General features: G+C 31.9%; 1 protein-coding gene across 4 annotated transcripts in view; it reads right to left on the bottom strand.

Moving 5' to 3' along the window:
• The window catches only part of LOC129219632 (zinc finger protein 629-like), a 39,930-nt gene continuing 15,450 nt past the window's right edge, over positions 1-24,480 (bottom strand). Inside the window, exons 2-4 of one of the 4 annotated variants that reach the window (XM_054853891.1) lie at positions 23,275-23,309; positions 20,264-20,368; positions 1-4,778 (exon numbers count right to left, since the gene is read on the bottom strand). In XM_054853891.1, coding sequence (XP_054709866.1) covers positions 3,619-4,778; positions 20,264-20,360 — 1,257 coding nt within the window. In that variant the 5' untranslated portion in view covers positions 20,361-20,368; positions 23,275-23,309 and the 3' untranslated portion in view covers positions 1-3,618. Of the gene's footprint in view, positions 4,779-20,263; positions 20,382-23,195; positions 23,310-24,480 lie in introns of those variants that run through there. The other 3 variants (XM_054853892.1, XM_054853890.1, XM_054853893.1) reach the window with 3 other exon arrangements.

The following is a 24,480-nucleotide window of genomic DNA, read 5'->3' on the forward strand; positions in this document are numbered from 1 at the left end:
TTTACACACATACATGTATAAGCATATAGGGACTAAATGTCATGCTAGGTGGCTGGATTTCAGCTGAAATCCCTCACACCCTCTACTTGAAATAAATTAATTCGGGAGAGTGATGCCTATGGAAATTGACAACATTTCTTTAAAAAGGTAGAAATTCATTTTTTTGGCTTGTGTAATGTTGCAAATATTGTTGTGCAAAATGGATTTTTAGTCTGCCCCTAAGGAAAAGGGCCATAATTTTAATTTCTTTTGCTCAGAACAAGAAACTAACCCTGAATAAATTTATTGCACCTAACTAATAGTTCGAAATCAAAGATTTGAGTTTGGCACATTGTTGAGCAGATTTTCCATTACAGAGTAATTTTTTAATCTACTTAAACTGTACAGAAATTCTCCATTTCAATAAACATCTAAAGTTATTACCGGACTTAAATTTTATTTTCACACACACACACAGTCAAAAAAAAATTCCTTTTCCATCATTAATTGTTTTAACTTTCAACATCAACCTAGCTATGGCACAGGATTAGCAATTTTACACACAACAAAAAGGGGAAAAAAATAATTGCAGGGTAAAAAAAAAAGACAAATTAAGGAGAAACAGTAAACAATGACGAAAAGCATAAAATTGCAGATTTGTTGAAGAATTTCATGCCTAGGCAAGATGCCTATAAAGTTCAATTGTTTATGGAGGAGGGCTGATCCAAATTCTGTCTGTTATTTTTCTTTGACAGACGGCCCCCTTTTCGATTTCTTTAAGAGGAAATTGTATATCACAGTCGAACTGGCTTATAACGAGCTCAAAGGGACTGTGATATTAGCTCCTCATAACCGAGTGCTTGTATACAGCAAGTTTGAAAAAAAAAATAAATAAATAAATAAAAACTCAACAGTTTCTTTTTTTCTTCATTTTAATCACTGTTCAGTACCAAATAAGTTTGTTATTTTGCTTTGAAATGTCTGAATGTCTCTTTCCTTTGTCATTGTTTTTGAGGAAGACATACATACATACATATATATAACTTTTAAATGTTTATTTACTCCACAAATTAAAAAAAGTGCTGTCATCGCTTGGTCTCAGGATTTATGATTTATCAAACTTTGGTTGACTTTGAAATGTTGAAGAAAATTTACTAAAAAAGGATAAACTGAGCTGGAAATCAAAAGAAATTATACGAATCGCAAAAATATTGCTCGCTGAGCTTTAAGAGGAGTTTGTGCTCATTACGAGTTATGCTCCCGTTGACTTAACATTGTACCAATCAAGTATTTCTGATTTCCTCACTAAATCCGGGTTCTCGTTGGCTGTATTTAGTTCAAAATGCCTTTCCTCCCAAACTTTGTGAGAATTAAGATTGTACTGTATAAAATAGTGCTTTGTATACAAATAAATAAATGAAATGATATCAGGTGCCCTCAACGATTGGCTAGATCGATCACTGCTTCAGAACGTATATCACATTCTAGCTGCATGCACTAAATTATATTAAATGATTTTTTAAAGAAAATTATATCAGCTTTGAACAGAAAAGTGGAAGTTATAAGAACATGCAAGACTAGAATAAAGAAGGTGAATAGGCAGCACAACTTAACTGTAAAAGAACTCAAACACTCATAAAGAAATATGAACTAGTAAACAAGTGTGAAGACGTTTAATCTTGTGGAATTAAAAACTAAAATTCACAAAAAGATTGTATAGAAACAATGAGTGCTTATCAGAAATTGCTAAAGGCAAAGCTAATTTCAATTGAGGCAGTGAGAAGCAAAGGGATGTAAGTGGCAAAGTTAAAAATTTGGAGATAACCAGTACAAATGGTAGGTGGACCTCTTCTCGTCTTGGGGCAAGGGTACTAGTAGCCTTAGTAGGTGCTGCTGTACAGCATGATTTAGAAAAAAAAAAAATAATAATGAAAGCTTACCTAGAAATCAAACTTTAAATATGATTTACTCGAGACTTTAAATGGTTCACTTACATCACTGCTTCTCACTGCCTCAATTAGCCTTTTTTTTGTGAAGGTGTATAGATATTAAATATAATAACCAATACAGTAATATTTACTGGAATGTATTGAATAAGTATTGCTTTATCCATTACCTCTATTCACAGACAACTTCAAAAAAAAAAAAAAATTCTGATCCAGTGGGTGATCTTTTTAGAAAAGAAGGGCTTGACTCTATACATAATTTATTAAGAGTTTTTTTTTTTTATCTTCCATTTTTGTCCCCTCTTTTAGCAGTCGGACCCTGATTTAACGAATTTCACGAATTTTTCTTTTTCCTCAACTAAAATGAATGCAATAAAACCTATTTAACGAATAATAAACCCCAAATTAATAAATTATTTTAAAAGCCGATTTTTTTTTTTTTTGTTAATTTGAGTTTTGAAATATTTTATTGTTTTCCAAATGTTACATTCACATTGTCCGAAGCAGAAAAAGACTTTGCTTAGAACCAGCCATTTTTGACGGGAGAGGGCGAGGGGGCAACCAACGAGTAGTGATTCTGATGCAGAGAGCAATAAAGAAACTCCCACTGTTACTTTTTCAAATGCTTTACAGGCATGGAAACTCCAAAACATCTCATGCAGCAGGCTACAAAAAACACAGTATTTTCTTCTCTCCATAAAGTCAAAAAAGAACTATTTCGAGTCAAGCATCAAGGAAATTGTCAAACATCTATTACTCAGTGCAATAAAATTTCAAATTAAGTAGTGTGTAATGAGTCGTGGAAGGCTGAATATTAAGTGTACGCTTTCTAATTATGGATATTTTTGTGCAGTTGTTTATCAGGGATTTTAGATTATAAAAAAAGGTGCATTTTAAAAAGAAATTTTTCACACCGATATTACGAATAACCCAGATTGAACGAATACAAGTTTCGGTCCCGGTAAATTCGCTAAATCGGGCTCCGACTGTTATTTGAACTTTCGTAACTAATGATAACAGACTTTTTTAAATTTTCAAACCAAGCAGAAATAAACTAAGTTGTAGGAACAGAATACACCCCCAAAATGCAATAAATTAAAAGTCACTAAATTAAATACCTATTATATTTATTAACTGGTACATACTACTGTTAACATTATACTTAACTAGATTGTAACTATTTTCATTTATAACATTCTCCTGGTCAACACAAAACATACCAATAAAAGTGAATGCCATTTTATTGAACCAATACTATCTGGTAAAACTTAATCTGGCATAACTTAACAGAAACGTCTAACAAAATTATTAAAAAGTCATCCCTGAAATTGACTTTTTAAAAACCTTTTATTGATTTTGATCAGCTATGTATCAAAAGAAATTACAAATCATTTTGTGTTTTGCCAGCTTCCAATTTTTCTTTGAGCATATTTATTACCCCCCCCCCATTTTAAACAATTCTGCACTTTTCCTGCCTCTCAGGCTCTTTATATGCAGCAACCCTGAGTTCACATTTTAAAAGCAACACTTTCGATATTTTTCTAATATAACACGTTCATTTATGGAACTTATGTAGTAGCAGGGTTTCTTACCTTTTGAGTAAAAAAGCATCATTGTATAATTGTCTATGTGAGACAAAAGCAATTTAAATACATTTCTATAGCTTGAATTCCCGAATTTAAAAATAATTGAACTAAAAAGTTAGATAAAGAGGAGTGTCTTCATTTGGATTAAATGTATCAATGTACATATTTTCCCTTTTATGCATTCTACGTACATGAGATCGTAAATTGTCTCTACGAGCTGATCGATAACTACAATGAGGACACAAATGAGGTTTTTCTCCAGTATGCATCCTACGATGCTGAATAATTTTTTTTAATTGAACGCTAGAAAAATTGCATAGGTCACATAGAAAGTGTTCTTCATTTCGATGCTTTCTCATATGTTTTTGCATTTCACTCTCAGTTGACCGATCTTTACCACAAATTTTACAACTTAATTTGAGTGTAAATGTTTCAGTGCCGGCTGCATGCACTTTTTGATGCTTTCTAAGAGCTTTGTAAACAGTGCATGAATATGGACACAAAGGACATTTGTATTCTTCTGCATTATGCCGGTGTCGCTGAGGTAAAGCTTCGGGTTTATGCCGCCGTTTGCCGCATGGATGAACGCCATCTAAAAGAACATGCTTTTCCATATGCTTGTCTAATTTATCCCTCCTTTGTGATGAGTATGTACAAGAAGGGCAATTATACCGCTTGTTTGTATAAAGGTATTTATCTTTTGAACTTTTTTTGCTTTTACCCTTTTGATATTTGCCGTGTTGACTTTTTAGGTGCTTCTTAAACGCCACTCTGTTTTTTAAAACCACACCACACTCACCACAATCATAAGCTAAGCAAGAAGGATCTTCAAGATCATACTGCGTATCTATGACGAGTTTGGTGTCTTCGAAACTAGGGTCATCCATTTGATCAGACCCTATGTCGATAGAAGATCCTATCACAAAATGATCTGTATCCAGATGAGTGTCCATGTGATCATCTATAACCACCTCACTTTCAACACTGGATCCAACAATAACTTCACCACCCTCAATGATATCTTCCTGCTTAATCATGGTGTTGGGAACTAAAATGATTTCTGCATGAGGGTCTTCACTGCCAACTTCCACATTCTGCTCGACGATTAGCTCATTTGAGACAGCATCGTGGAAAAACAGCTGATTAACGTGAGTGGTGTCCAGAACAACCTCCTCCATGCCCTCGGTTTTCATTGTTATGTACCCATGATCAACATGATTATCAGAGATGATCAGTGAGTGGTCACTCATCATCTTTGCAGGATTACCTGAATAAAAAAAAGTGCAATTCAAACGATTTGTAACATTACAAAAGATCATTCATTTCAGAAAATTTCTTAAGTGTTCAGAATTTCTACAAAATTAAAAGCAAACAAGAAAGCATGCATTTCTTCTCTATCTGCTGCAAAACAATAGGTGATCCAATGTGATTTTTTTTTTTTTTTGTTCTGGAAGTTTGGAAAAATAATCTGTTTCGAAACTTCTTGGGATGCACCAATAAGCAAATTGGCAAAAAATAATCAGCCAATGTTGATTAATCATAATGAATTTTAATATTAGAATTTTTACATAAATTTTGTTTTAAAGTTTTATTTAAGTTCTGTAGACCAACATTCTTATAATAAATATTACATTCAGATATTAACTACAGGGGTCCCGATCAAACAAAACGGACCCTTCACAAAATTCCGATAAACAAGATAAACAAGATCGGATCTTTCACAAATTGTTAATTGAAAGAGCAAATCTGAAAGCAAAACAATGCATATTTCTGTGTATAAACGGATAATTTTTGGAACCTTTTTTGAAGTCAAATTAGAGGGATCAGCTTATACAAAATCGGCTAATTTTGAAGAAAAATATGGGCACTCTTGCCATGCTCCTGCAAGCGATAAATAATTGCTACTGCCAAATAAATATAATGGTTGTTTGTTTGTTTTATCACAGCTAATTAGCAGCGGTGTTGTTGTAAACTTTTCTGAAAAGGCATTGGTAAGCACTTTTCTCCCTGCTCATGATTTAATAAACAATAATAATATATATCTGCGAAATGAACTTAGAACTGCAAAAGGATAGCAAGGGTGGGGAAAAATATGATCGCTTCAGATAGGGTTACCAACTTCAAAATTATCACCACTTAGCATCTGGCGTTGAACCTTTATAATGACTTGATTAGAAAATATTCTCATTTTACTAGCTTGTCAATATTTGCGTTTTTAGTGCGATGTTTAATTGTTATTTTGGGAGAAAATTATATGGGTTTTGATTTTTCGATGCTAACAAGGATGATTAACTTTAAATAAACTCTTTTAATTACCGTTTTTTTTCTTTAGATGTCTACATTTTGAAAAATGCAATCCTTTAAATCTGATATGGGAGTCATATTTTGTTCTTTTTTCGAGCTAACTTCTTTATACGTTTTAAACGAAATTCTGTGCTTTTTAAGAGTGTCTTGGGTCACAAAGTTAATGCTGAACCCTATTCTGAATTTTATTTATTTTTTTTGTAACAATTATTTTAAATACTGGACAGAAATATTTGTAGTATAATTTAACAAAATGTAGAATGGTAGATAAATATTGATACTTGAGAGAGCGATGCCCCCCCCCGCCAAATATCAGAAAAACACTCCAGAATGGGGGGGGGGGGGCAACAGACACATTTTGCCATTTAATAACTATCTGCTTAAAACATATTCTTAAATTATATTATTGAAAGAACTTGCTCTGTTTCAAGAAATTTTATTTAGTTTTTAAATTTATTTCTGCAAAATATTAAAAACAATCAGGGCTGTTTGATTTTAGCTGGGCCAAAAAAGGCCGGCCGGCTTTTTTTTTTGGTTTAAACCACTTTGAAAAAGTCAGCTTTTTAAAAAAAATAATATTTTGAGTTTTTTTAATTGTAATTTAATTAAAATGAAAATTATCTATATATCCTTAATGCAATTACTACTGTATTAAATCTAATTCCATAAAACAAGGATAAACATTTGGTAGTTGTTAAATAACATTGTTCATTACAAATAAAAAACTTGCTCTATATTAAGAAATTAGTCTAGTTCAATGGAATTTAAATGATTATAAATAAATTTTAGTTAAATTTGAAAGATCGCATGACACTTCTGCTCTCATGCCAGTCATTAGGTTCAGACTTTAAATAACAATGAACTTACACCTTTTCGTTAAATCACCAAAACAGTTTCTTATTTTCTGAAGAAAAGTGAAAATTATTTTTACAAAAATAGTTTCCTACATAAGAATAAATATAACAATATATGTTAAGAAAATCGAGAGGACCACAATTGGTGAACAAATTTGAATTCCGCCGGAATGATATATTATATCATTTAGTTCTTGTTTTCATATTTTAAGGTGCTAATCTATAGCAGCAGAAATCTAAAATATGATGTTTCATGAATGTTGAATTTAGTTGTTTTATAAATACACATTAAGATACATAAAAAACATTATTAAGGCATGAAGAGTGGCAAATTTTTGCATATAAATGTTTCAAGGAAACAAGGAAGCTATTTTCAGTGTTAAAGACATTAGCTTATGGCGGATAATCCAATAAAAGCGTAAGGGTTTCGTCTGAAATATGTTTCAGTTTTTTTGACTATATTCCTTTTAACATTTTAATTTCAGTTTACACTTTGCTCATTATTGTTTTATTACTTCAATTGACATTTGTTAGCTTATTAAAATGTAGAGATCATTATTATGAAGAATATAATATAATTTATCAAAGCTAAAAAAGACTGGCTTTTTTGCTACCCTGAAAATAATATTCCTACATTTTACTAAAATGGGAAAGTGAGCTGATCGAAGCAAGCAACTGTCTGATTTTAAGTGAATTTCAAGTACTAAAAGTACATATGAATATTTGAAAGGAAAGTATAGCAGATAGAGTCGGGTTAAAATGCCTTTTTTTTAAAAAAAAAAGGTCAGCCCACCTAAGTTTTTGATGAAAAACCCAGGTTTGTTTCTTTTTTTCAAGAATCACTTTAATCTCAAACTCTATTTTAACATTGAACTGACTTACCGTTTCGCAACTCAGAGAGCAATATATATTTTTAAATCACAAAAATCAATCCAGGATTTTTAACAATGTCCGTTTTTTGTGAAAAATGAAATAATTTTGTGAGTTGCAGCATCGACATATTCACTGCACCCTAAAAGAAGTGGGCCAAAAAAATTTTAAATGCTCAGAAACGCCGCGCTTAAAAGCGATGATTTTCCCATCCATGTTACATCCGAGTATAAAATACCCATTAAAAATAAAGAACTTACAGTATATACTTGCGTATATGCAGAGCTGCCAACTGTTAAGAAAAAATCGTAGTTTCTAAGAATTATAGCTTCAAACTGCAACGCTACGAAAGCGGGCCCAAAAATTACGATTTTCTATTTTTTTTAAATTTATAAACCCAAAAACGCAAAAACAGCATGAAAACTAAACCGGTAAGTTCAGAAAATCAAACTTCTACACTTGTGCTGACAATGTCTGCGCAACTAGCATTGCTCTTTGAAAGTTGCATGGTGTAAAGATGGATAAGTTTCTAGATCGCAATGCTGATCCAGTCATTGAATCTTCGGCAAAAAAGGCAAAAAACTGCCGAAAAATCTGTGAAGCATAGAAATTTGTTTGTTCTGTTTTAATATTTTCTGTATCATATTTAAAATTTGTTAGGTATCTTTGTTTTTGTTCTTTATACTGTTGACAATTCATCAGTGTGTTTAAATCTGTGCGCCCCCCCCCCCCCACTACAAAATTCTACTACGATTTTGGATTTTCAGAAAATGGCAGCTCTGCATGTATGCATAGCTGCCAACATGCCAACTTAAAAAATCTTACAATGTAAGCAGTGGCTATATTTCTATGCTTCTTCGACCATTATAAAGCAAAGTATTAAATTTTAAAGAATTATAATATTTTTAAATCCTTACATTTACTTAATCTGTGCATTTATAAGCAAAAAATTAATAAATTCAAAAATAAGTAAATAAACTTTTGTTTCTTAAACTTTGAAAAGTTGCTGACTTCGCAGCTTTCAAAAATTGTCAATCTCAAAACAATAGTTTTTCTGCAAGTTCTTACAGATTAAAATGTTCTCCATGCTGTTATCCGATAACGAAGTGTGCAGTTCTCGTACAACAATACAAAATCGTACAAATCTGCCATAAGACCGTACAAAACATTCGAAAATCTTACAATGTTCCGTTAAATCGTACAAGTTGGCAGCTATGTATATGGTTCTACCCCCCAACGTATTAAAAAAATTAAGGGAAAAAACGGAATCCAGCGTTTAAATTAATTCATGATTTTTGGGTAAAAATCAGGAAAGTTTTGCTGCGTTTTTTTGCAAATTAACTAGATACAAAGAAATAAAATGAAATTTTATAATCATGTGAATGATTTGGAATGAACAACAATAATTTTTGCATAAAAGCATTTTTTTGCAAAAAGTTTGTTCTCGTGATTTTTTTAAATGGTTCGTTTTAGCGAATTTCTGCTATCTGTTGCTTTAATTCTGTATTAACATCAGTAAAATATGCAGGTTTTCCTTTTTTGTTTCCTTACGTTCCTTTTAAGTTTTACATTGCCTTTTTGTTTAAAAAACGAGCTTCCTGTTACTTGTAATCAACTACACAAAATTTTGCGAAAAGGAAATTCGGATTTTCCAGCACTTTTTGAATAGTCGGCTGTTAACTGTAATTAAAGCTTTTAACTATGGGGTAGATAAGATATAACTGTATCAGAATATGTCAGTATCTATTTCTTAACTGTTTCGTAAAAACAGCTGGACTAAAATCAGGGCTATTACAGAAAAGTCGATCGCCCACGATGCAGCAGTAGAAAGACCACACTTCTGAAAATTTAACTTTTAAACACGTAAACACTGAAGCATTTCATCAAGAAATTACTGTTTAAATTTACATATCATCATTCAACATTCTTCTAAATTTTACTCATTTAAAGTCTTCATTCAGAAGATCAGGAAAATACTATAACCAGAAGTATTTGGCTTGGTTGGTTTTTATTTTATTTATTTATTTTTTTTCAATCTCTATGTAAACTTTTCAATTAAATGACCTTGCTGAATTTAAAATGAAATTTTATTTGTTTGCCCTTTAAAAAGTTATAATAACCAATAAAAACGCGAAAAATCCGATATCCATTGTGGAATGGCAATCACTAAATGGCACTAAATTAAAAGTTTGTCTTTCTTTTCTTTTTTTTTTGTTCAAACCATGAACAGGAAGAAAAGTCCGATACAGAATTTTCTATGGGCCCGTGATTGCATTTTCAAAGAAATCTAAACAACCTCTCAGCCATTTTGTTTTTGTTTCTGCTGGATTAAAACAATCAAGCAAAATAATAGGAACAAAACAACCGACTTGATTTAACATCAACAAACTTTACAAGTAAGAAGGTTGTATTTGGCAGTAGTTAATGATTAATCTTTTGTGCATCCCCCCCTCCCTTTTTTTTGCTGAATTATCAGATTAGATCCACATATAAGATGATCCCCCTAGTTTAATTGAAAAAAATTATCAGAATACACACCGAAATTATACCTTATTTTTGTTTCCGATTTTCTCTTTCAATAAATAATTTGTGGAAGGTTCATTTGGGCTGATCGGATTTTGTGAAGGGTCCATTTTGGCTGATCGGATTTTTGTGAAGAGTCCGTTTTGGTTTATCGGATTTTTGTGAAGGGTTCGTTAACAGATCCCAAATTTTCTTCGGCCAGACCCCTGAATCATGCCTCTATTTTTACTCAAACATATTGTAAAAAAGGTAAACTAAAGAAAAAATATATTGGTGCCTTAGAGCAACAGTAAGATATCTTAGTGTTATTTGTGGGACTAGATATCTTACTGTTGCTCTGAGGCAAAAAAACACTCGTTAGAGTCGAGTGGTACGTAACAGCGGTTGCAAAATTGAACAAAAAAATGGGTTAGTAGGTGGTATGGTCCCCTCTAACAGACATACAGGCCTCGCAGTGCGACTCCATACTTGAAATGAAGCTTCTTATGGGATCCTAGGGCAACTGCTTCCACTCATTCATTAACGCTGTTCTCAGGCTATGGAGGGTCCCCGGAGGGGCGTTGCAAGTTGCGATCGACATCCCGAGAGCGTCCCAGGCATGCTCTATAGGATTGGAGTCTCGAGATATGCTTGGCCAATCCATCCAGGGAATATCCTCCCTTCCAGGAATTCGTCGACCAGAAGAGCTCTATATGGAATTGCTTTAACATCCATTAAAATTAGCTCAGGGTTAGCAGTGCCCCTCAAGAGGTGAGCAGAGGGTTCAAAGACCACATCTCTATTACTCGCAACTGTCACAGAGTCTCTCTCAAAGACATGGAGGGGTGTGCGGCCATCCAACATAATGTCTGCCCAGACCACCAAACCACCACCGCCATAATGGTCGATTTTGCGGATATTGGAGGGTAAGTAGCGGGTCCCCGGTTCATCTTAATTGACTATTATTGTCCTATGTTCATTTGGATAGAAATAGGAACCTGCGACCTATCCTCCAATATCCGCAGAATCGACCATTATGGTGGTGGTGGTTTGGCGGTCTGGGCAGACATCACGTTGGATGGCCGCACACCCCTCCATGTCTTTGAGAGAGGCTCTGTGACGGTTGCGAGGAACAGAGAGGTGGTCTTTGAACCCTCTGCTCACCTCTTGAGGGGCACTGTTAACCCTGAGCTAATTTTAATGGATGTTAAAGCAAGTTCATACAGAGCTCTTCTGGTCGACGAATTTCTGTAAGGGAGGATACTCCCTGGATGGATTGGCCAAGCAGGTCTCTAGACTCCAACCCTATAGAACATGCCTGGGATGCTCTCGGGATGGCAATCGCAACACGCAACACCCCTCCGGGGACCCTCCATAGTCTGAGAACAACGTTAATGAATGAGTGGAAACAATTGCCCTTAAACTGCTTCATTTCAAGTATGGAGTAACACTGCGAGGCCTATATATCTGTTAGAGGGAACCATACCACCCACTAACTCTTTTTTTTTGTTCAATTTTGCAACCACTGTTTCATACCACTTGACTCTAACAAGTGTTTTTATGATCATGCGTGTGTATTTTAAATTTTTGGTAGTTATTTGCTTTGTATGGTTTCAATGTATGTACATACCAAATTTCATTAAAATCGGTCCAGTAGTTCTGGAGATAATAGACGAAATCTAAAAATTCTCTTAATTTCTTACACCAGTGTATATATGAATTGGAAAAGTTTTATATTTATATGAAATATTATCAATTTTTTTTTCTCTAAAACATGACCATTTAAGAAGGAAACATTTACCACTAAGAAACAAATTAAGAGTCACATTTAAAAAACATTGCTCCTTGTAATCCCTGAAATACATCACGCAGTAATACACTTTTTGCAGTTTGTTCTCACAGACTGAGGAGCAGAATAAACCGTAAACTTGGGAAATACCAAATATTTTAAAATTCATTGATTCGAGAAGTTAGAAACAAAAATTTAAACAGTACTAAAATTAGTAATTGTTTTCAAGTCACTGAAAAAATCTTGCATGCAATAATATGGGTATATGACATAAATATCCATGTTTACAGTTTAAGGAATATCGTGCAGTCATCACACAAGGTGGCTAAATTGACAAATCTCATGCAATTATTGTAATTTATTTTCCCTATGCAATCTTGCATTAAGCTGCTGCTAAAAAAGAGATTCTCCATTAAGGTTTATCAAAGTATTTTCCCCCCATCAATGAAAAGGGGAAAAATTCTTTGAAATTAAATGAAATAATTCTTGCTTGTTCTGTTAATTTTTTTAATGATTGTGAAACCCATAAACAGTTTTAACTTCAAATATTTAATAAATTTTCCAGAAAAGAAGATAGTCATTTCTGGGCCTGGTATTGATCAATAAAGTAGAATTAGTTTTTTTCCATCTAAATATTGAATGCAGTAAATTTTGAAGAAACCTACTTTACCGAGACTCAAAGCAGCAGGCGCTAATGGTTGAAGTCTAATTTTTATACTCAAGAATTTATACTTCATAAAACAAGAACTATTATCCTCATGTGCTATATACATTTCAATTTTATGAAAAGAGGAATACAGGAAACTACTTGCAATGTACAAATACTTTATCATGCAAAAAACTTTCCTTTAAACTCATGGCATAAATTTCCTTTTCTTTCTTTCTTTTTTTTTTTTTTTACAAGAGTTGATAGCAGAAAAAATAATAAATTTTTAAAGTTCGGTTCTCCATTTTAAGTATGTGTACAATGTAGTAATAAGTCTCATAGGTCATACTTTACTCTACTCCAGGGGTCTCCAACCTTATTTGTTCAATGAGTACATTGTAAGTTTTTGGAGGCAAGATGGGCCAAAAATCCAACAATATTTCAATTCAGATGATTTAGTTAACACTAGCTCCCCACCCCCATCACCCACAGGTATTTTTTTGAATAAGCGCTGAGTGGCATGAGTGTAGTCAGGATTCACATTAGGGACAAGCAAGCCAAGGATAAAAAGCAGCTAAAAACCACAAGATGGTGGTTTTTAGCTGCCCCTTCTTCCCAGTGCCTGTTTTCAAGGTCAGGCCGTCTTGCTTCAGTTTCCTACACTAAAGTTTATTTTAAAAATAATAAATGAGTGAATTTATAAAATGTATTTGCTTTGAGAAAAAGATACGATACGAAAGCTATAAGAGTACACTATTTCACATTATTCGAAATTTTCCTTATTTTACTAGAAATTCAGACATTATATATCACAAGAAAACTTAAAATAATGGAAACAAATTAAAACTATGGCAGCAATTCAGCATTTTTTTTATTTTTTATTTATTTATTTATTTATTTATTTTTTTTTTTGACATATGACAAGCTCAAAGAGCATGGAATTTCATTTAAAATTTTCAATTTTATAATTGACATAAAAATAAAAAGGACTTTTAATTGTTTGTCCCATAGCAAAGTGTAATAAATACCAAAAAATGAGAAAAATCCTATTCCTCTTGAGGATGCACAGTAGGGTGGGCCGGAAAAACTTTTTTCGGAAATCTATTTTTGGATAGTGTGGAAAAGTTGCTATATGGGTCTGTTATCACCCTCAGAAAATTTCCCTAAATTTGTTTAATTTTTCGCCGGCGGTATTTAACCTTGAAAAAAAAGGGCAAAAATGTACTTTTTTCAAAAAAGGGGGGGGGGAGGGAGGTTCCAAAAAGAAATTTGAAATTAGTTCCAGCAAATGATAGAAGTATTAGTCAGTGAATCACTTGTAACCCTAAAAGACTTCTATACATTTCGTGGAATATTTAGCTGCGCTTCTTAAAACTAAAACACGGAAAAAATGAAAAACAATTTAACAACAATAGTTTAAAAAGTAGTTTTGAAATAAGTACTAATACTGAAATGTTACGTGATGCTTAGAATATAAATTGAAATTCAAACAATTTTATGCAACATTTGTTCGCCATCTTTTTAAAATGCACACACTCAAATAAAACTAGTGATACAAGATGCTAATTTTTTAATCTGCGGTTGTAATTGTTTCTTTTGTTTAACAAACGGCGCTCAACTGTTTCTATTATTCCTAAGATTAGTTTACTACTATTTTAGATATGTTTGACAAATAGAACCATTAAGTATTAAAAAATGTAAATCCTCTGAAGTCCTTTTAACTGACCAAATTGAACGCAAATATTCTTCCTTTTTTTAAGCCATTCCTTTCTCAACTTTATGACCCGCTTTTGCAATTCAACACCATAGCTGGGAGTAAGCAATTAAATGTTGTGTCCCGTGTCCATCTTGGGGGAAAGAAAGTTAACTGGTAGCAAGTACATCAGTCATATATCATTAACAGCTGGTGAAAGTGCAAAAGAAATTTCGCAAGGTATTATAGGCTTTGCAAAAAAGTATAGTATGAGCTTGCTCAAGTTATCGGTTATTGGATGCTACAGAACAAATGTAAATACAGGATGGAAAGGTCGAGTAATTCTTTCACTTGAGACATGCGTCAAAAGTCCTTTAGAGGAACATATGTCTGCTGCGTACTAATGAGTTGCCACTGAGGCATCTTATTCTGGAAATGAACGGTTGCACAAAGAGACCACATTCCTATACTGGAGCTATCACACAACTTCTTAGAGATTGTGAAAAATATCCAACGGTCAAATTTGATAAAATTGACTGTAATCTTCTGGCTTTGGATATGGAAGATATAAAAATTTTAAGTACTAAACAACAGTATTTGTATCGAATCTGTCTTGCCGTAAATGGTGTAGTTGATCCTCTAGCGTGGATGACTGTGGTGACAGCTCAGGCAAACTCGGTTATGCATGATGGCCGACATCTGCAAACCATTTGTTACGCTTGTATCTTGTATATAGGCACTCAAAGTCCATCAGAAAATTTTACACTGCTTGTAAAGTATGTAATGCTAGCTCCAATGTGGTTAGAAATATAAATAAAACCAAACTGCCAGAATGGCGCCCAACATTTTTGGAAAATGATTTCTCTTGTAAGGCAGTTTCCACAGGCAACGTTAAGCATATAATTTTCAAAGTTTTCTGAAATAATGCATATTTCGCTCATCCCAAACAGCTATGTTGACAATGGTGTTTGACTCTGGAACATACATTCGAGAATTAACAATTAGGCACATTCTCAATTCTAGAAATAAGAAGACTAAGAGCTTGGATGGTTTTTAGCATCCTCAACTCACTTTCAGAAGCCGTAGATTATGTTGATTTAGTTGATTGGGTAAACTGTATTGTAATCGAGCCACTTGTTACAAGAAATGTTCTTGTCACATGCTTGCTGCATAACGTTGTGTGAAACTAATGACTGAAGCTACAATAAGAGTTTGAGGTAAAACTGCACGAGATGTATATATTCATGCCAAACTTCAAGCTAGGAAAGAACTTACATCATTCGATAGGGACAATATTATAGGAAAAAATAAAACTCATTATGCATTAGGGATTATAAATCAAATTGAGATTTTTTTCCAAAATTTTATTATCTCTATATGTAATTCTAGAAAATGTACGACTCTATTGCGTGATAATAATTACTATGATAAATAGTGCTATTTAATTAATCTATGAATGAATTTTGAAAAATAATTTTTATATCAATTTTTAAAGAAATCCTATGTTTTTTCATTTTTTAAAAATTTTTTATGTTAAAAAGGTGCTGTTAAATCCTCATTAAAATCAATAAAACATTTTATAAGCTCGAACTGGCTCATTATATTCCATTTTCGTAGCATTCCAGCAAAATATTTGGAATTTATTTTGAAAAAAATTTGACAAAAAAATCATTTTTCTCCTTTTTTTTCGGTTTTTCAATATCAAATAGGGCCAGCTAGATATATTTTAATATCCAAGAAATTTTTTGTGAGTGCTAACTAGCTCACTACGCAACTTTTGCTCGCTGAGGTGTCAAACTTTTTGACCCTGATAAAGAATGCAGGATTTTACTTAAAAATCTTGAGCCATGATTTTAATAAAAACTAAAAGAAAAATCATTTATTTGCCTGCTAACAAAGCATAGTAATCATAAAAAAGGAGTTGAATTTGATTCTTATAATGGAGAAATCAATTTTTCAAAATGAAAGCAACATAAGTATAAAAACAGCAAATAAAAGAATTTATTACTGTAAAATAATTTTACACTCATTTTAACACGTGTAAATGGTAACCCTATTAACAATCAGACACATATTTGTCAAAAATTTAGAGTAAGGAAATCAAAATTTGGTGTTGTGGAGATAAAAGCATAACAATGCCGGACCACCAGTATTAACACCCAGAAAAATACGAAAATTCTGGAATATAACCAGAACAAAATCTCCCCTGCTAGCATCAAAAATTCAAAAGCCATATAATTTTCTCCCAAAATAACATTAAAACATGTTGTTAAAAAGGCCAGGCCCTAAACGGCGATAATTCTAAAACTGGTAACCTTATTTGAAGCAAGCACACTCTCCTCTCATCCCTAGATATGCCTTTGCAGTTCTTTCAATTCCCTGATTGTGCTGTTATATTTCTATTTTTTGTTATATCGTGATCCCAAGAAAAATCGAAAATATCAGTTTCCAAGCTGCAGGAGATTGACTTTTTAGAGAAATCTAAAACAACAACATTGCTGCTATCCATTTTGATTCAACTATGATAAAACAAAAAAGCAAAATTGTAAAAAAAAAAGACTTAGTTTCTTTAAAAAAAAAAAAAAACACACACAATTTGGCAGCATTAGTGATTTATCGCTAGTGCAAGCACTAAAGAAGATTGCGGAAGTTTTTAGCAAAATTAGCAGATTCTTGTTTAAGCCGATTTCCATACTTTATCTTCGAAAAGGATTCCAAAAACTATCGCATAAAAATAAAATCGGCGTTATTTTGAGTTCAGAGTTGCTTTTAAACGAATAATTTGTAAATTGTCTGTTTCAATTGATCGGAATTCTGTGAAGGCTCCGTTTTGGTTGATAAGAATTTTGTGAAGGGTTCATTAACAGCCCCACATTTTTTCTGGCCTGAAGTCTTTAAAATTAAAAACCAAGTGAAAACATTTTTTGTACATTTATTATGCACATACATAATAAATGTATGTGCATAAATCTTATAATTAACAAATAAATGTGACAGAATTAAGTGATAGTGGTCATGAAAATAATTTTGTGAAGGGTTCATTAACAGCCCCACATTTTTTCTGGCCTGAAGTCTTTAAAATTAAAAACCAAGTGAAAACATTTTTTGACTGCTAAAAACTTCAAATAATGAACACAAATAATTCACTTAAAACGGGCATGACAAAAAACAAAAAACTGTTCATGGTTTTGATGAGACACACAATTCATAGCTTAAGTTTTAAATTCATATAAATACACACTATATGCACATGTTAATTTTATTATAATATTGTTCAACGGGGGAAGGGGGGGCCTTACTAATAAATGTATGTGCATAAATCTTATAATTAACAAATAAATGTGACAGAATTAAGTGATAGTGGTCATGAAAATAAGTGATGTATCACATTAGATCACCTTGTGCATAACATGCAAATGTACACAGAAAGCATAAAACATAAATGAAGCACAAAAACTAAATTTTGCATAAAAAGCAAATGATTTCAGTTTTTTCAATAAAAAAGATATAATACTGAATTGACATTATTATATAAAATGAAAGTCCAAGATAAGTTTCTTATGTTCTGAATTGTATTAAATAATCTTAATGTTTAAATTAAACTTCAACGTAATAAACTACTCAGTTCTGCGATGAAAAACATACAAGAAAAGTTATAGCTGAACTTTATGTATTCTTTTATGCTGATTTCAGGAAAAATAGCGAAGAAATTCTATCACGTCGGGTCAGGGTTTCTGCTACGGTCGCATTTTTCGCATAATGCGAAAACACTATCTGAATTGCGAAAATAAAGCAATGTATTTTTGCTTTTTTGCTCAAATAAAAAATAAATTAGTTTTTTTAAATAAAGAAGAAATGTATGATCCTAGAGAGGAAGCGTGCATGGCGATAATGAACTTAATCTTTTTTAAATCTTAGCTAAGATGTTTAAACTACAATTAAGTTCAATAACTATTAGTCTTATCCAGCATTATGTCCCCCCAAAAACTGCTTTATTAGGAGGAGGGGACTGCAACGTTCTAAACACCAATCATGTTTTTTTTTATTTTATGTTTTAAAAAAATTGCTGTTGTACTTATTTCTTCAAGGATGTCACAAATGAAATATGAACTTTATTTTCAACTGGAGATGAAACACACTGAGGCATATATAAATATATGGGAATGTGTAACATTTTAGCATTTTGCTAACATTTTTCCATCAATTTTAGCTTTTATGCTAAAGAACTTTTGAACCCAGCTTAAATCCTGCGTCGGGTTTTCTTGAAAAACTTAGTTTCATGTGGATTTTCATCAAAATATTTTTTCAACTTTAATTTTTCCCCTCCTTTTCTGTACAATGGGACCTTTCAAAAGCAGCCAAAGACTTAAGATTGAAGAAATAAATTTATTAACCAAAGGAACTTTTTTTTTAATGATACAGGAATTGAGAGAACTTTGCTAAGTACTTCAAAAATGAGAAGAACTGTCGTGTTGATTGTTCCAATTCCCATTCATTGATGAACAAACTCAATATCAGCTCTAATGTTGATTGATTTAATATTAATAATAATGACCATTGGGGGCTGTTTATAATAGAATCATCAAAAAAAGAGCATTAAAGTTGTCCTTCTTCATTATGGAAGCCAGTACGCATCCACACATTTAAAAGACCGGAATGAAAACCTGTAAATAGAATAAAATATGCTGACTACAGTTGGACCATTTGCAGTGATAAAAGTTATCTCCATGATTCTTACCCATCTTTCATTTGTGAGCAGTAGAACTGCAATTAGGTTTAACATTTGGTCGAAAAAGAATGGCCAAAAGGAGAAAATCTTGAACCAGGCATAAAATATTATTCAGAACAGCTAAGTTGAACCAAAAAGAGATTGCTACAATCCTCTAGAGATAAAATTAAGTGTAATGAAAACAGTGTGTCATCAAAAGATGGCAATAATTTCAAATACCTGTGCAAAGAATTTCCAGGTTTAACCACATTCGAAAAATGGATCTTTGTTAGTACGAAAATCCACAAGTGCATGAAGGATGAAAAATTTGAGACTAGCAAGGCAAGAAAGAAAAATGGGTTGCTTTCAGTAAATTTTTGTGCCACTTCAAAGGTTTCGACTTTAAAGGAGTCGTAATGAGTATATTGGACAAATTTCAAAGAGCTGGTTAGCTCCATGATTGTCAAATTAGATTATCTTCATTTCCAAGTGGACTTTTTTCCAGAACATTTAGGCTCAGTCAGTGAAAATAAACAGGGTTAAAGGTTCTACCAAGACATCAAAGATATAAAGCAGAAATATCAATGAAGATCGTACAAGATCATGCTCACTGACTAATGTTCAATGTTAAGAGATAAACCTGACGTAAAACATAAAAGAAGAAAGAAAAAAGATTACTAACACAAGCAGAAACTTTTTGTTTTGTTTCAATTTGTTTTTTACTATTAAAAAATTTCACTCAAATTTTCTTGCACACTATTTGCTCCTCTTGGTTAATCGTCCATTTTATGTATATTACATCGTAACAAAAACAAACTAAAGCAGTATGCTGATAATTTTCAACCAAAAACTCTACCATACATTACTGTGTTCAGACTCAAGGGAACTTTTATTTTGTCTCTTGACCAGAAGCAAATCGGGAAATCTGGAAACTGTTTTTCATCTATTTAAAATAATCAAAATTTTTGAGTGCTCAACAATAACTCAATATGTATTACCAAGAAAAGATTATTTTACATATATTTAAATAGAAAAAAAAAAACACTTGCAAAAAATATCCTTGCAAAATTGTTCAAGAGAACTTATTTTGATGGAGGATTTCAGCAAAAATAGAAATTAATTTTATAAAAAATTCCAATGCAATAAAAAAAAGAGATTATTTTCGAAATCAGCCGACTAATAACATAAAAATCAGCGAAAACTTATTTTGTGTTTTTCAAAATGTTTCAATTTTGCAGGCATGAGTTATTGGATCACCAAAATTATCTATCATACTCCAAGTAGGATATTACTGATCTGTGCTTCAAAATAATTAATATTTTTAAAAATATTTCTTTTCTTTTTGCCAAGACAAGCAAATGCTTGAGGTAGTAGATTCAAACTTACATGCGAAATCCTCTGAGGCCAAAATGTTCCAAGACTCAACTCCTGCCATTGGGGAGGAGAATTGTTCTAAAACAGGGTTTTCCACGTGATGGTACATAAGTACCCCTATGTCAGGGTGGTCAATCATTAAATTTGGACAAAAGCAATAACATAAAATTTCATTTAAAAATAAATCATGCATAAAATAAACAAAGAGTAAAACAGAACAAAACTTGTTTATATAGCATCAGCACTGAATTGCATTAAAACTACTACATGCCCATCATGCATTCTTTAAAACAAAATATTAAAAAAGCTAAGAATTTATTTATTTATTTTTTTTTTTATCAATAAGCTCACAACGAACTAGAACGATGCAGCAAATTAAAAATTCAAAAAAACATGCATGCACTAAATTGTTAACTTCAATTGTAAGTAGCCGCTTATTTCCTTCTTTAAATTTAAAACCTTTAAATTTATTCACTAAGTGAGGTAAAAATGCAAAACAAGAGCTTTGATACAAATCAGAAGCTGCATGCTGAAATGTTTCAAATGAAAAAAGGCAATAAAATACAACTCATATACAATGTCTCAAAAATACTATTATTGAATATTAAAACTTTTTTTTAATGTTAAAAATGTTTACTGTAATATTTCTAATAATAATTTTATCAAGAGAAGAGCAAATACCACACTAGATTATTTATTTATTATCGACTGCAGGCAGCAGGAAATCTTCCTCGGCCGAATTCTGACCCGGCCATGAATTTTATCCATTCCCAACATATTATTACACGTCTTCTTAATAATTTTTAATGCAATATTTTTTCATAAATACACTTAAAAATATTGCACAACAACAAATTAGCACTATACTTATCTAAAAGAAACTCAGAGTCCATGAGCAACAAAAGTTTTTTATGAAACACACTCAGTTTATAGTTTATTGCGGGATAGCATGGCATAACTCTGCCAACCAGAGCGACAAACCTAACTGGAAACTTTTCTGAAAATAATTATTTATCCTAATTCACCCTTAATTCATATTAAAATATAAAAAAGGCAAAAAAAAACTTTAAAACCTTTTTTTTTTGCAATAACATACACAGTAAAACCCCTCTAATGCAAACCCTAACGGAAGTTGCAATAGAGGAGTGTCCGCAGGACAGGGGATTAATAATGTTATTTGCCTTGGAATCTGGGAATTAAAAATTGCCCGCATAAGAGGGGTGTCCGTTTGGAGGGGTTTTACTGTAGTTTACGCTTACTTTTCACCAACTGAAGAAAACGGCCTCAACCATTATTTTTTGCCCATGATCTTCACCATCAGGGATCAATCCGTAGTCTGTAATGTAAAGTTGTTAATTTTACATAGTTTGAATTCTCCTCTAACACAATTCAGGCTGGGTAAAATCAAAAACCATACAGTCATAGTAGCAGCAGTCTCCATTTGCAACTTTTCTCTTTAAGTAATTAGCGTACTATGACCATCACAATTTCAAGAAGAGATCCTTATTTTTTAGATTAATTTAGCACAAGATTCAGAAAAAACAGAAATAAAGTTCTTTTTTTTTAATTCCTTCTTTTTTTTTAAATTAATGTCAGTAGTTTTAAAAAAATTTCTGCAGAGCCAAAATTTTTCTGTGAACACTGTTTGCGCGATCGTCTATATTATGCAAGATTGCTGCCAACGTTGTTAAATTAAAATTGGGAAGACTTTTGAACAAATTTAACAACAAAAGCTTGAGGGTAAAAAGGATTTTTGAATATAAGTAGGGATTTCTTAAACTAAAGCTGTATTGGACAGGAAATTCCGATATGTTGAGATTCACTTTTTGAAGTAGAAAAAAATACAACTTGAAAAAAAGTGTTTTAAAAGCAGCATAAGTCTCTTTTCTCTTACAAGTGATAATGAACATTCCTTAGAGCAGATAAAGGTTTAGCAGTTTCACAAAAAATGAGTTACGTTTCACTGCATATAAAATAAAAATGTTCCCAAAACTATCAAGCATATAAAATTACTTCGTCAGGTTTCCTTTTTCTCATCGCAATTGTTTTATCATAGGGAATTTTCTCAAAATTATAATCACTAAAAATTTATTTGGGGAGGGGGGGGGGGAGGGTCATTGTTTTGATGAAAATTCGGGAGATATTTACTTAATTAGAGTTGGGATGATGGCATCTAAATTCCAGAGTTGTCCAACCATTCAGGAGAGTTGGCAGCTATAGCATGTTTATCAGTAAGCTTTATCCTTGGTCCCGACAATTAATCAGTTCAATTATTAATGCAGCATCAAATTCATTTACATTTTTTCTGTTTCCAGTTAAGGTAATGCATTAAATAAACCAGATTGATTTATGAAGTGTTTTTATTTGTTTCTCGAACTTTCTTGGACTACGGACCGGATCAAAATTTGAGATAGAGAATTGGATTAGAGTTTTACTTTTTATAAAAAACTTCCTTTGTGTCAAAGAACTGCTACAAAAAAAGGATGTTACATGCTTATTATCATTTACCAACTAAAATAGTAAAATTATGTACGAAGAAGCAATATTTTTTCATAGAGGCAACTCCTTTCAGAAAACTCACAGAAAATTACGAATTTTTTTTAAAAATATAGCTGTTCCAAAAAAATAAATAAATACAAGTGACAACTACATGAGCACAACTTAGTGCTGCCAACCTCGGAAGACAAGATTCTAGATCATAAAATTGTGCATTAATGCTAAATAATATTTTTAAAAATTTATATAGCTATTAACGAACATTTTTAATGCAAACAGATAGGATTGGCAAACATTTTCTGCAAGCCAGTAGTTGAGAATTCCTGATCTACAGGAAAGAACAGCTAGAAGAGCTTGAAAAAAAAGTACAGTGCATAGAAGCATGAACTTAAGATTAAAATTAAATGGGGATAATGCAGAAAAGATTACAATTTATTATATTTTATACCTTCGGTTCGTCTCTCGTCTGTTGAATATCAAAAAGGATACTAATTAACTAATATCACAATAAATAAGTATTTGCTCACCTCTTGCCACAAAGAAATAACGGATTGAAAATTACCTTTGAAAGAAGAAAAAAAAAGTTACAAGAAATATTTGACATTAAATAAACATTGTAAAAACAATTCTGACAATTTCAACTTATTGCACTTGACGTCAATGGAGCAGAGCATTTATGTTGCATTCTTTTTATTAAATTTTTTTGTCACACACATATAAAAATATACAGGAGCCATTATTCAATTTTTAATTTTAGCCTTTGGAGGGGAGATTCTCCTAACAAGTTTTATGTATTTCTGTCCAAGCAATTTCAAAGGAGAGAATTTCAGTAGTTCCCAGCGAATCCTACCACCAGGAATTTTGTGTCAAAATATTTGCAAAATGACATATTATTTATAAAAAAAATTAAGGAAAAACTACCCCCAAAAAAAAAAACCACACCTACATTTACTTCAAAGTAACCTAGACATTAAATGTGAAATAAATCAGTAATGATCATTAAAGTCTAAGTAGGGTGTCAATGATTTATATTGCAGTTTAAATCATAAAAAAAAAAGAAACATTGATTAAATCATTGTTTAAATTAAGCACTAGATTTAGGCTATAATTGTGTAGCAATCTTCTACTATCTGCTCTCGGTTTGCAACAAGTATTTTGTTCTTCTCATAAGTAAGCAATACAAAACCTATTGAACAAGTTCAAAACTATTTGCAGTAAAATTATGATTTATTTATTGTACCTATCGATCAGCACATTATATAATAATAAAAAGCAATATCTGCTGATCAACGCCGATGAAAATTATCTCAGACTTTGGTTTTATACTTTCCTTCTAATTGACCAAAAATTAATAGAAACTAGATGCGTCGCCCGGCTTTGCACGGTCAACCTCGAAAATAAAAGTCATGTCAAGTGACGCGTGTTCATCAATCACGCTTGAACCAAAAAAAAAAAAACGGTAAAATTTGCATAAAAATAACCAAAAAGGAAACATTTTAAATTCCTCAATTTCAGGAAAAGCCTCAAAACATAAGTCAAAATTTTATTAGTTCATATTCAAGAAAAAAATGGAAACATATTTTTTCTCAATGATTTTCTTCACGCTACAAATTTTAATAAAAATCTCTAAATAAAAAAATAAACCGATTTCAAAAACTGCAGCTGGAAATTGCTCTAAAAAGTCAAAATTATTTCATTCTATGAACAGCATTTATACTACTTTTTAAACATAA

The sequence above is a fragment of the Uloborus diversus genome, chromosome 4, assembly GCF_026930045.1.
Source record: "Uloborus diversus isolate 005 chromosome 4, Udiv.v.3.1, whole genome shotgun sequence".
Taxonomy (NCBI): domain Eukaryota; kingdom Metazoa; phylum Arthropoda; class Arachnida; order Araneae; family Uloboridae; genus Uloborus; species Uloborus diversus.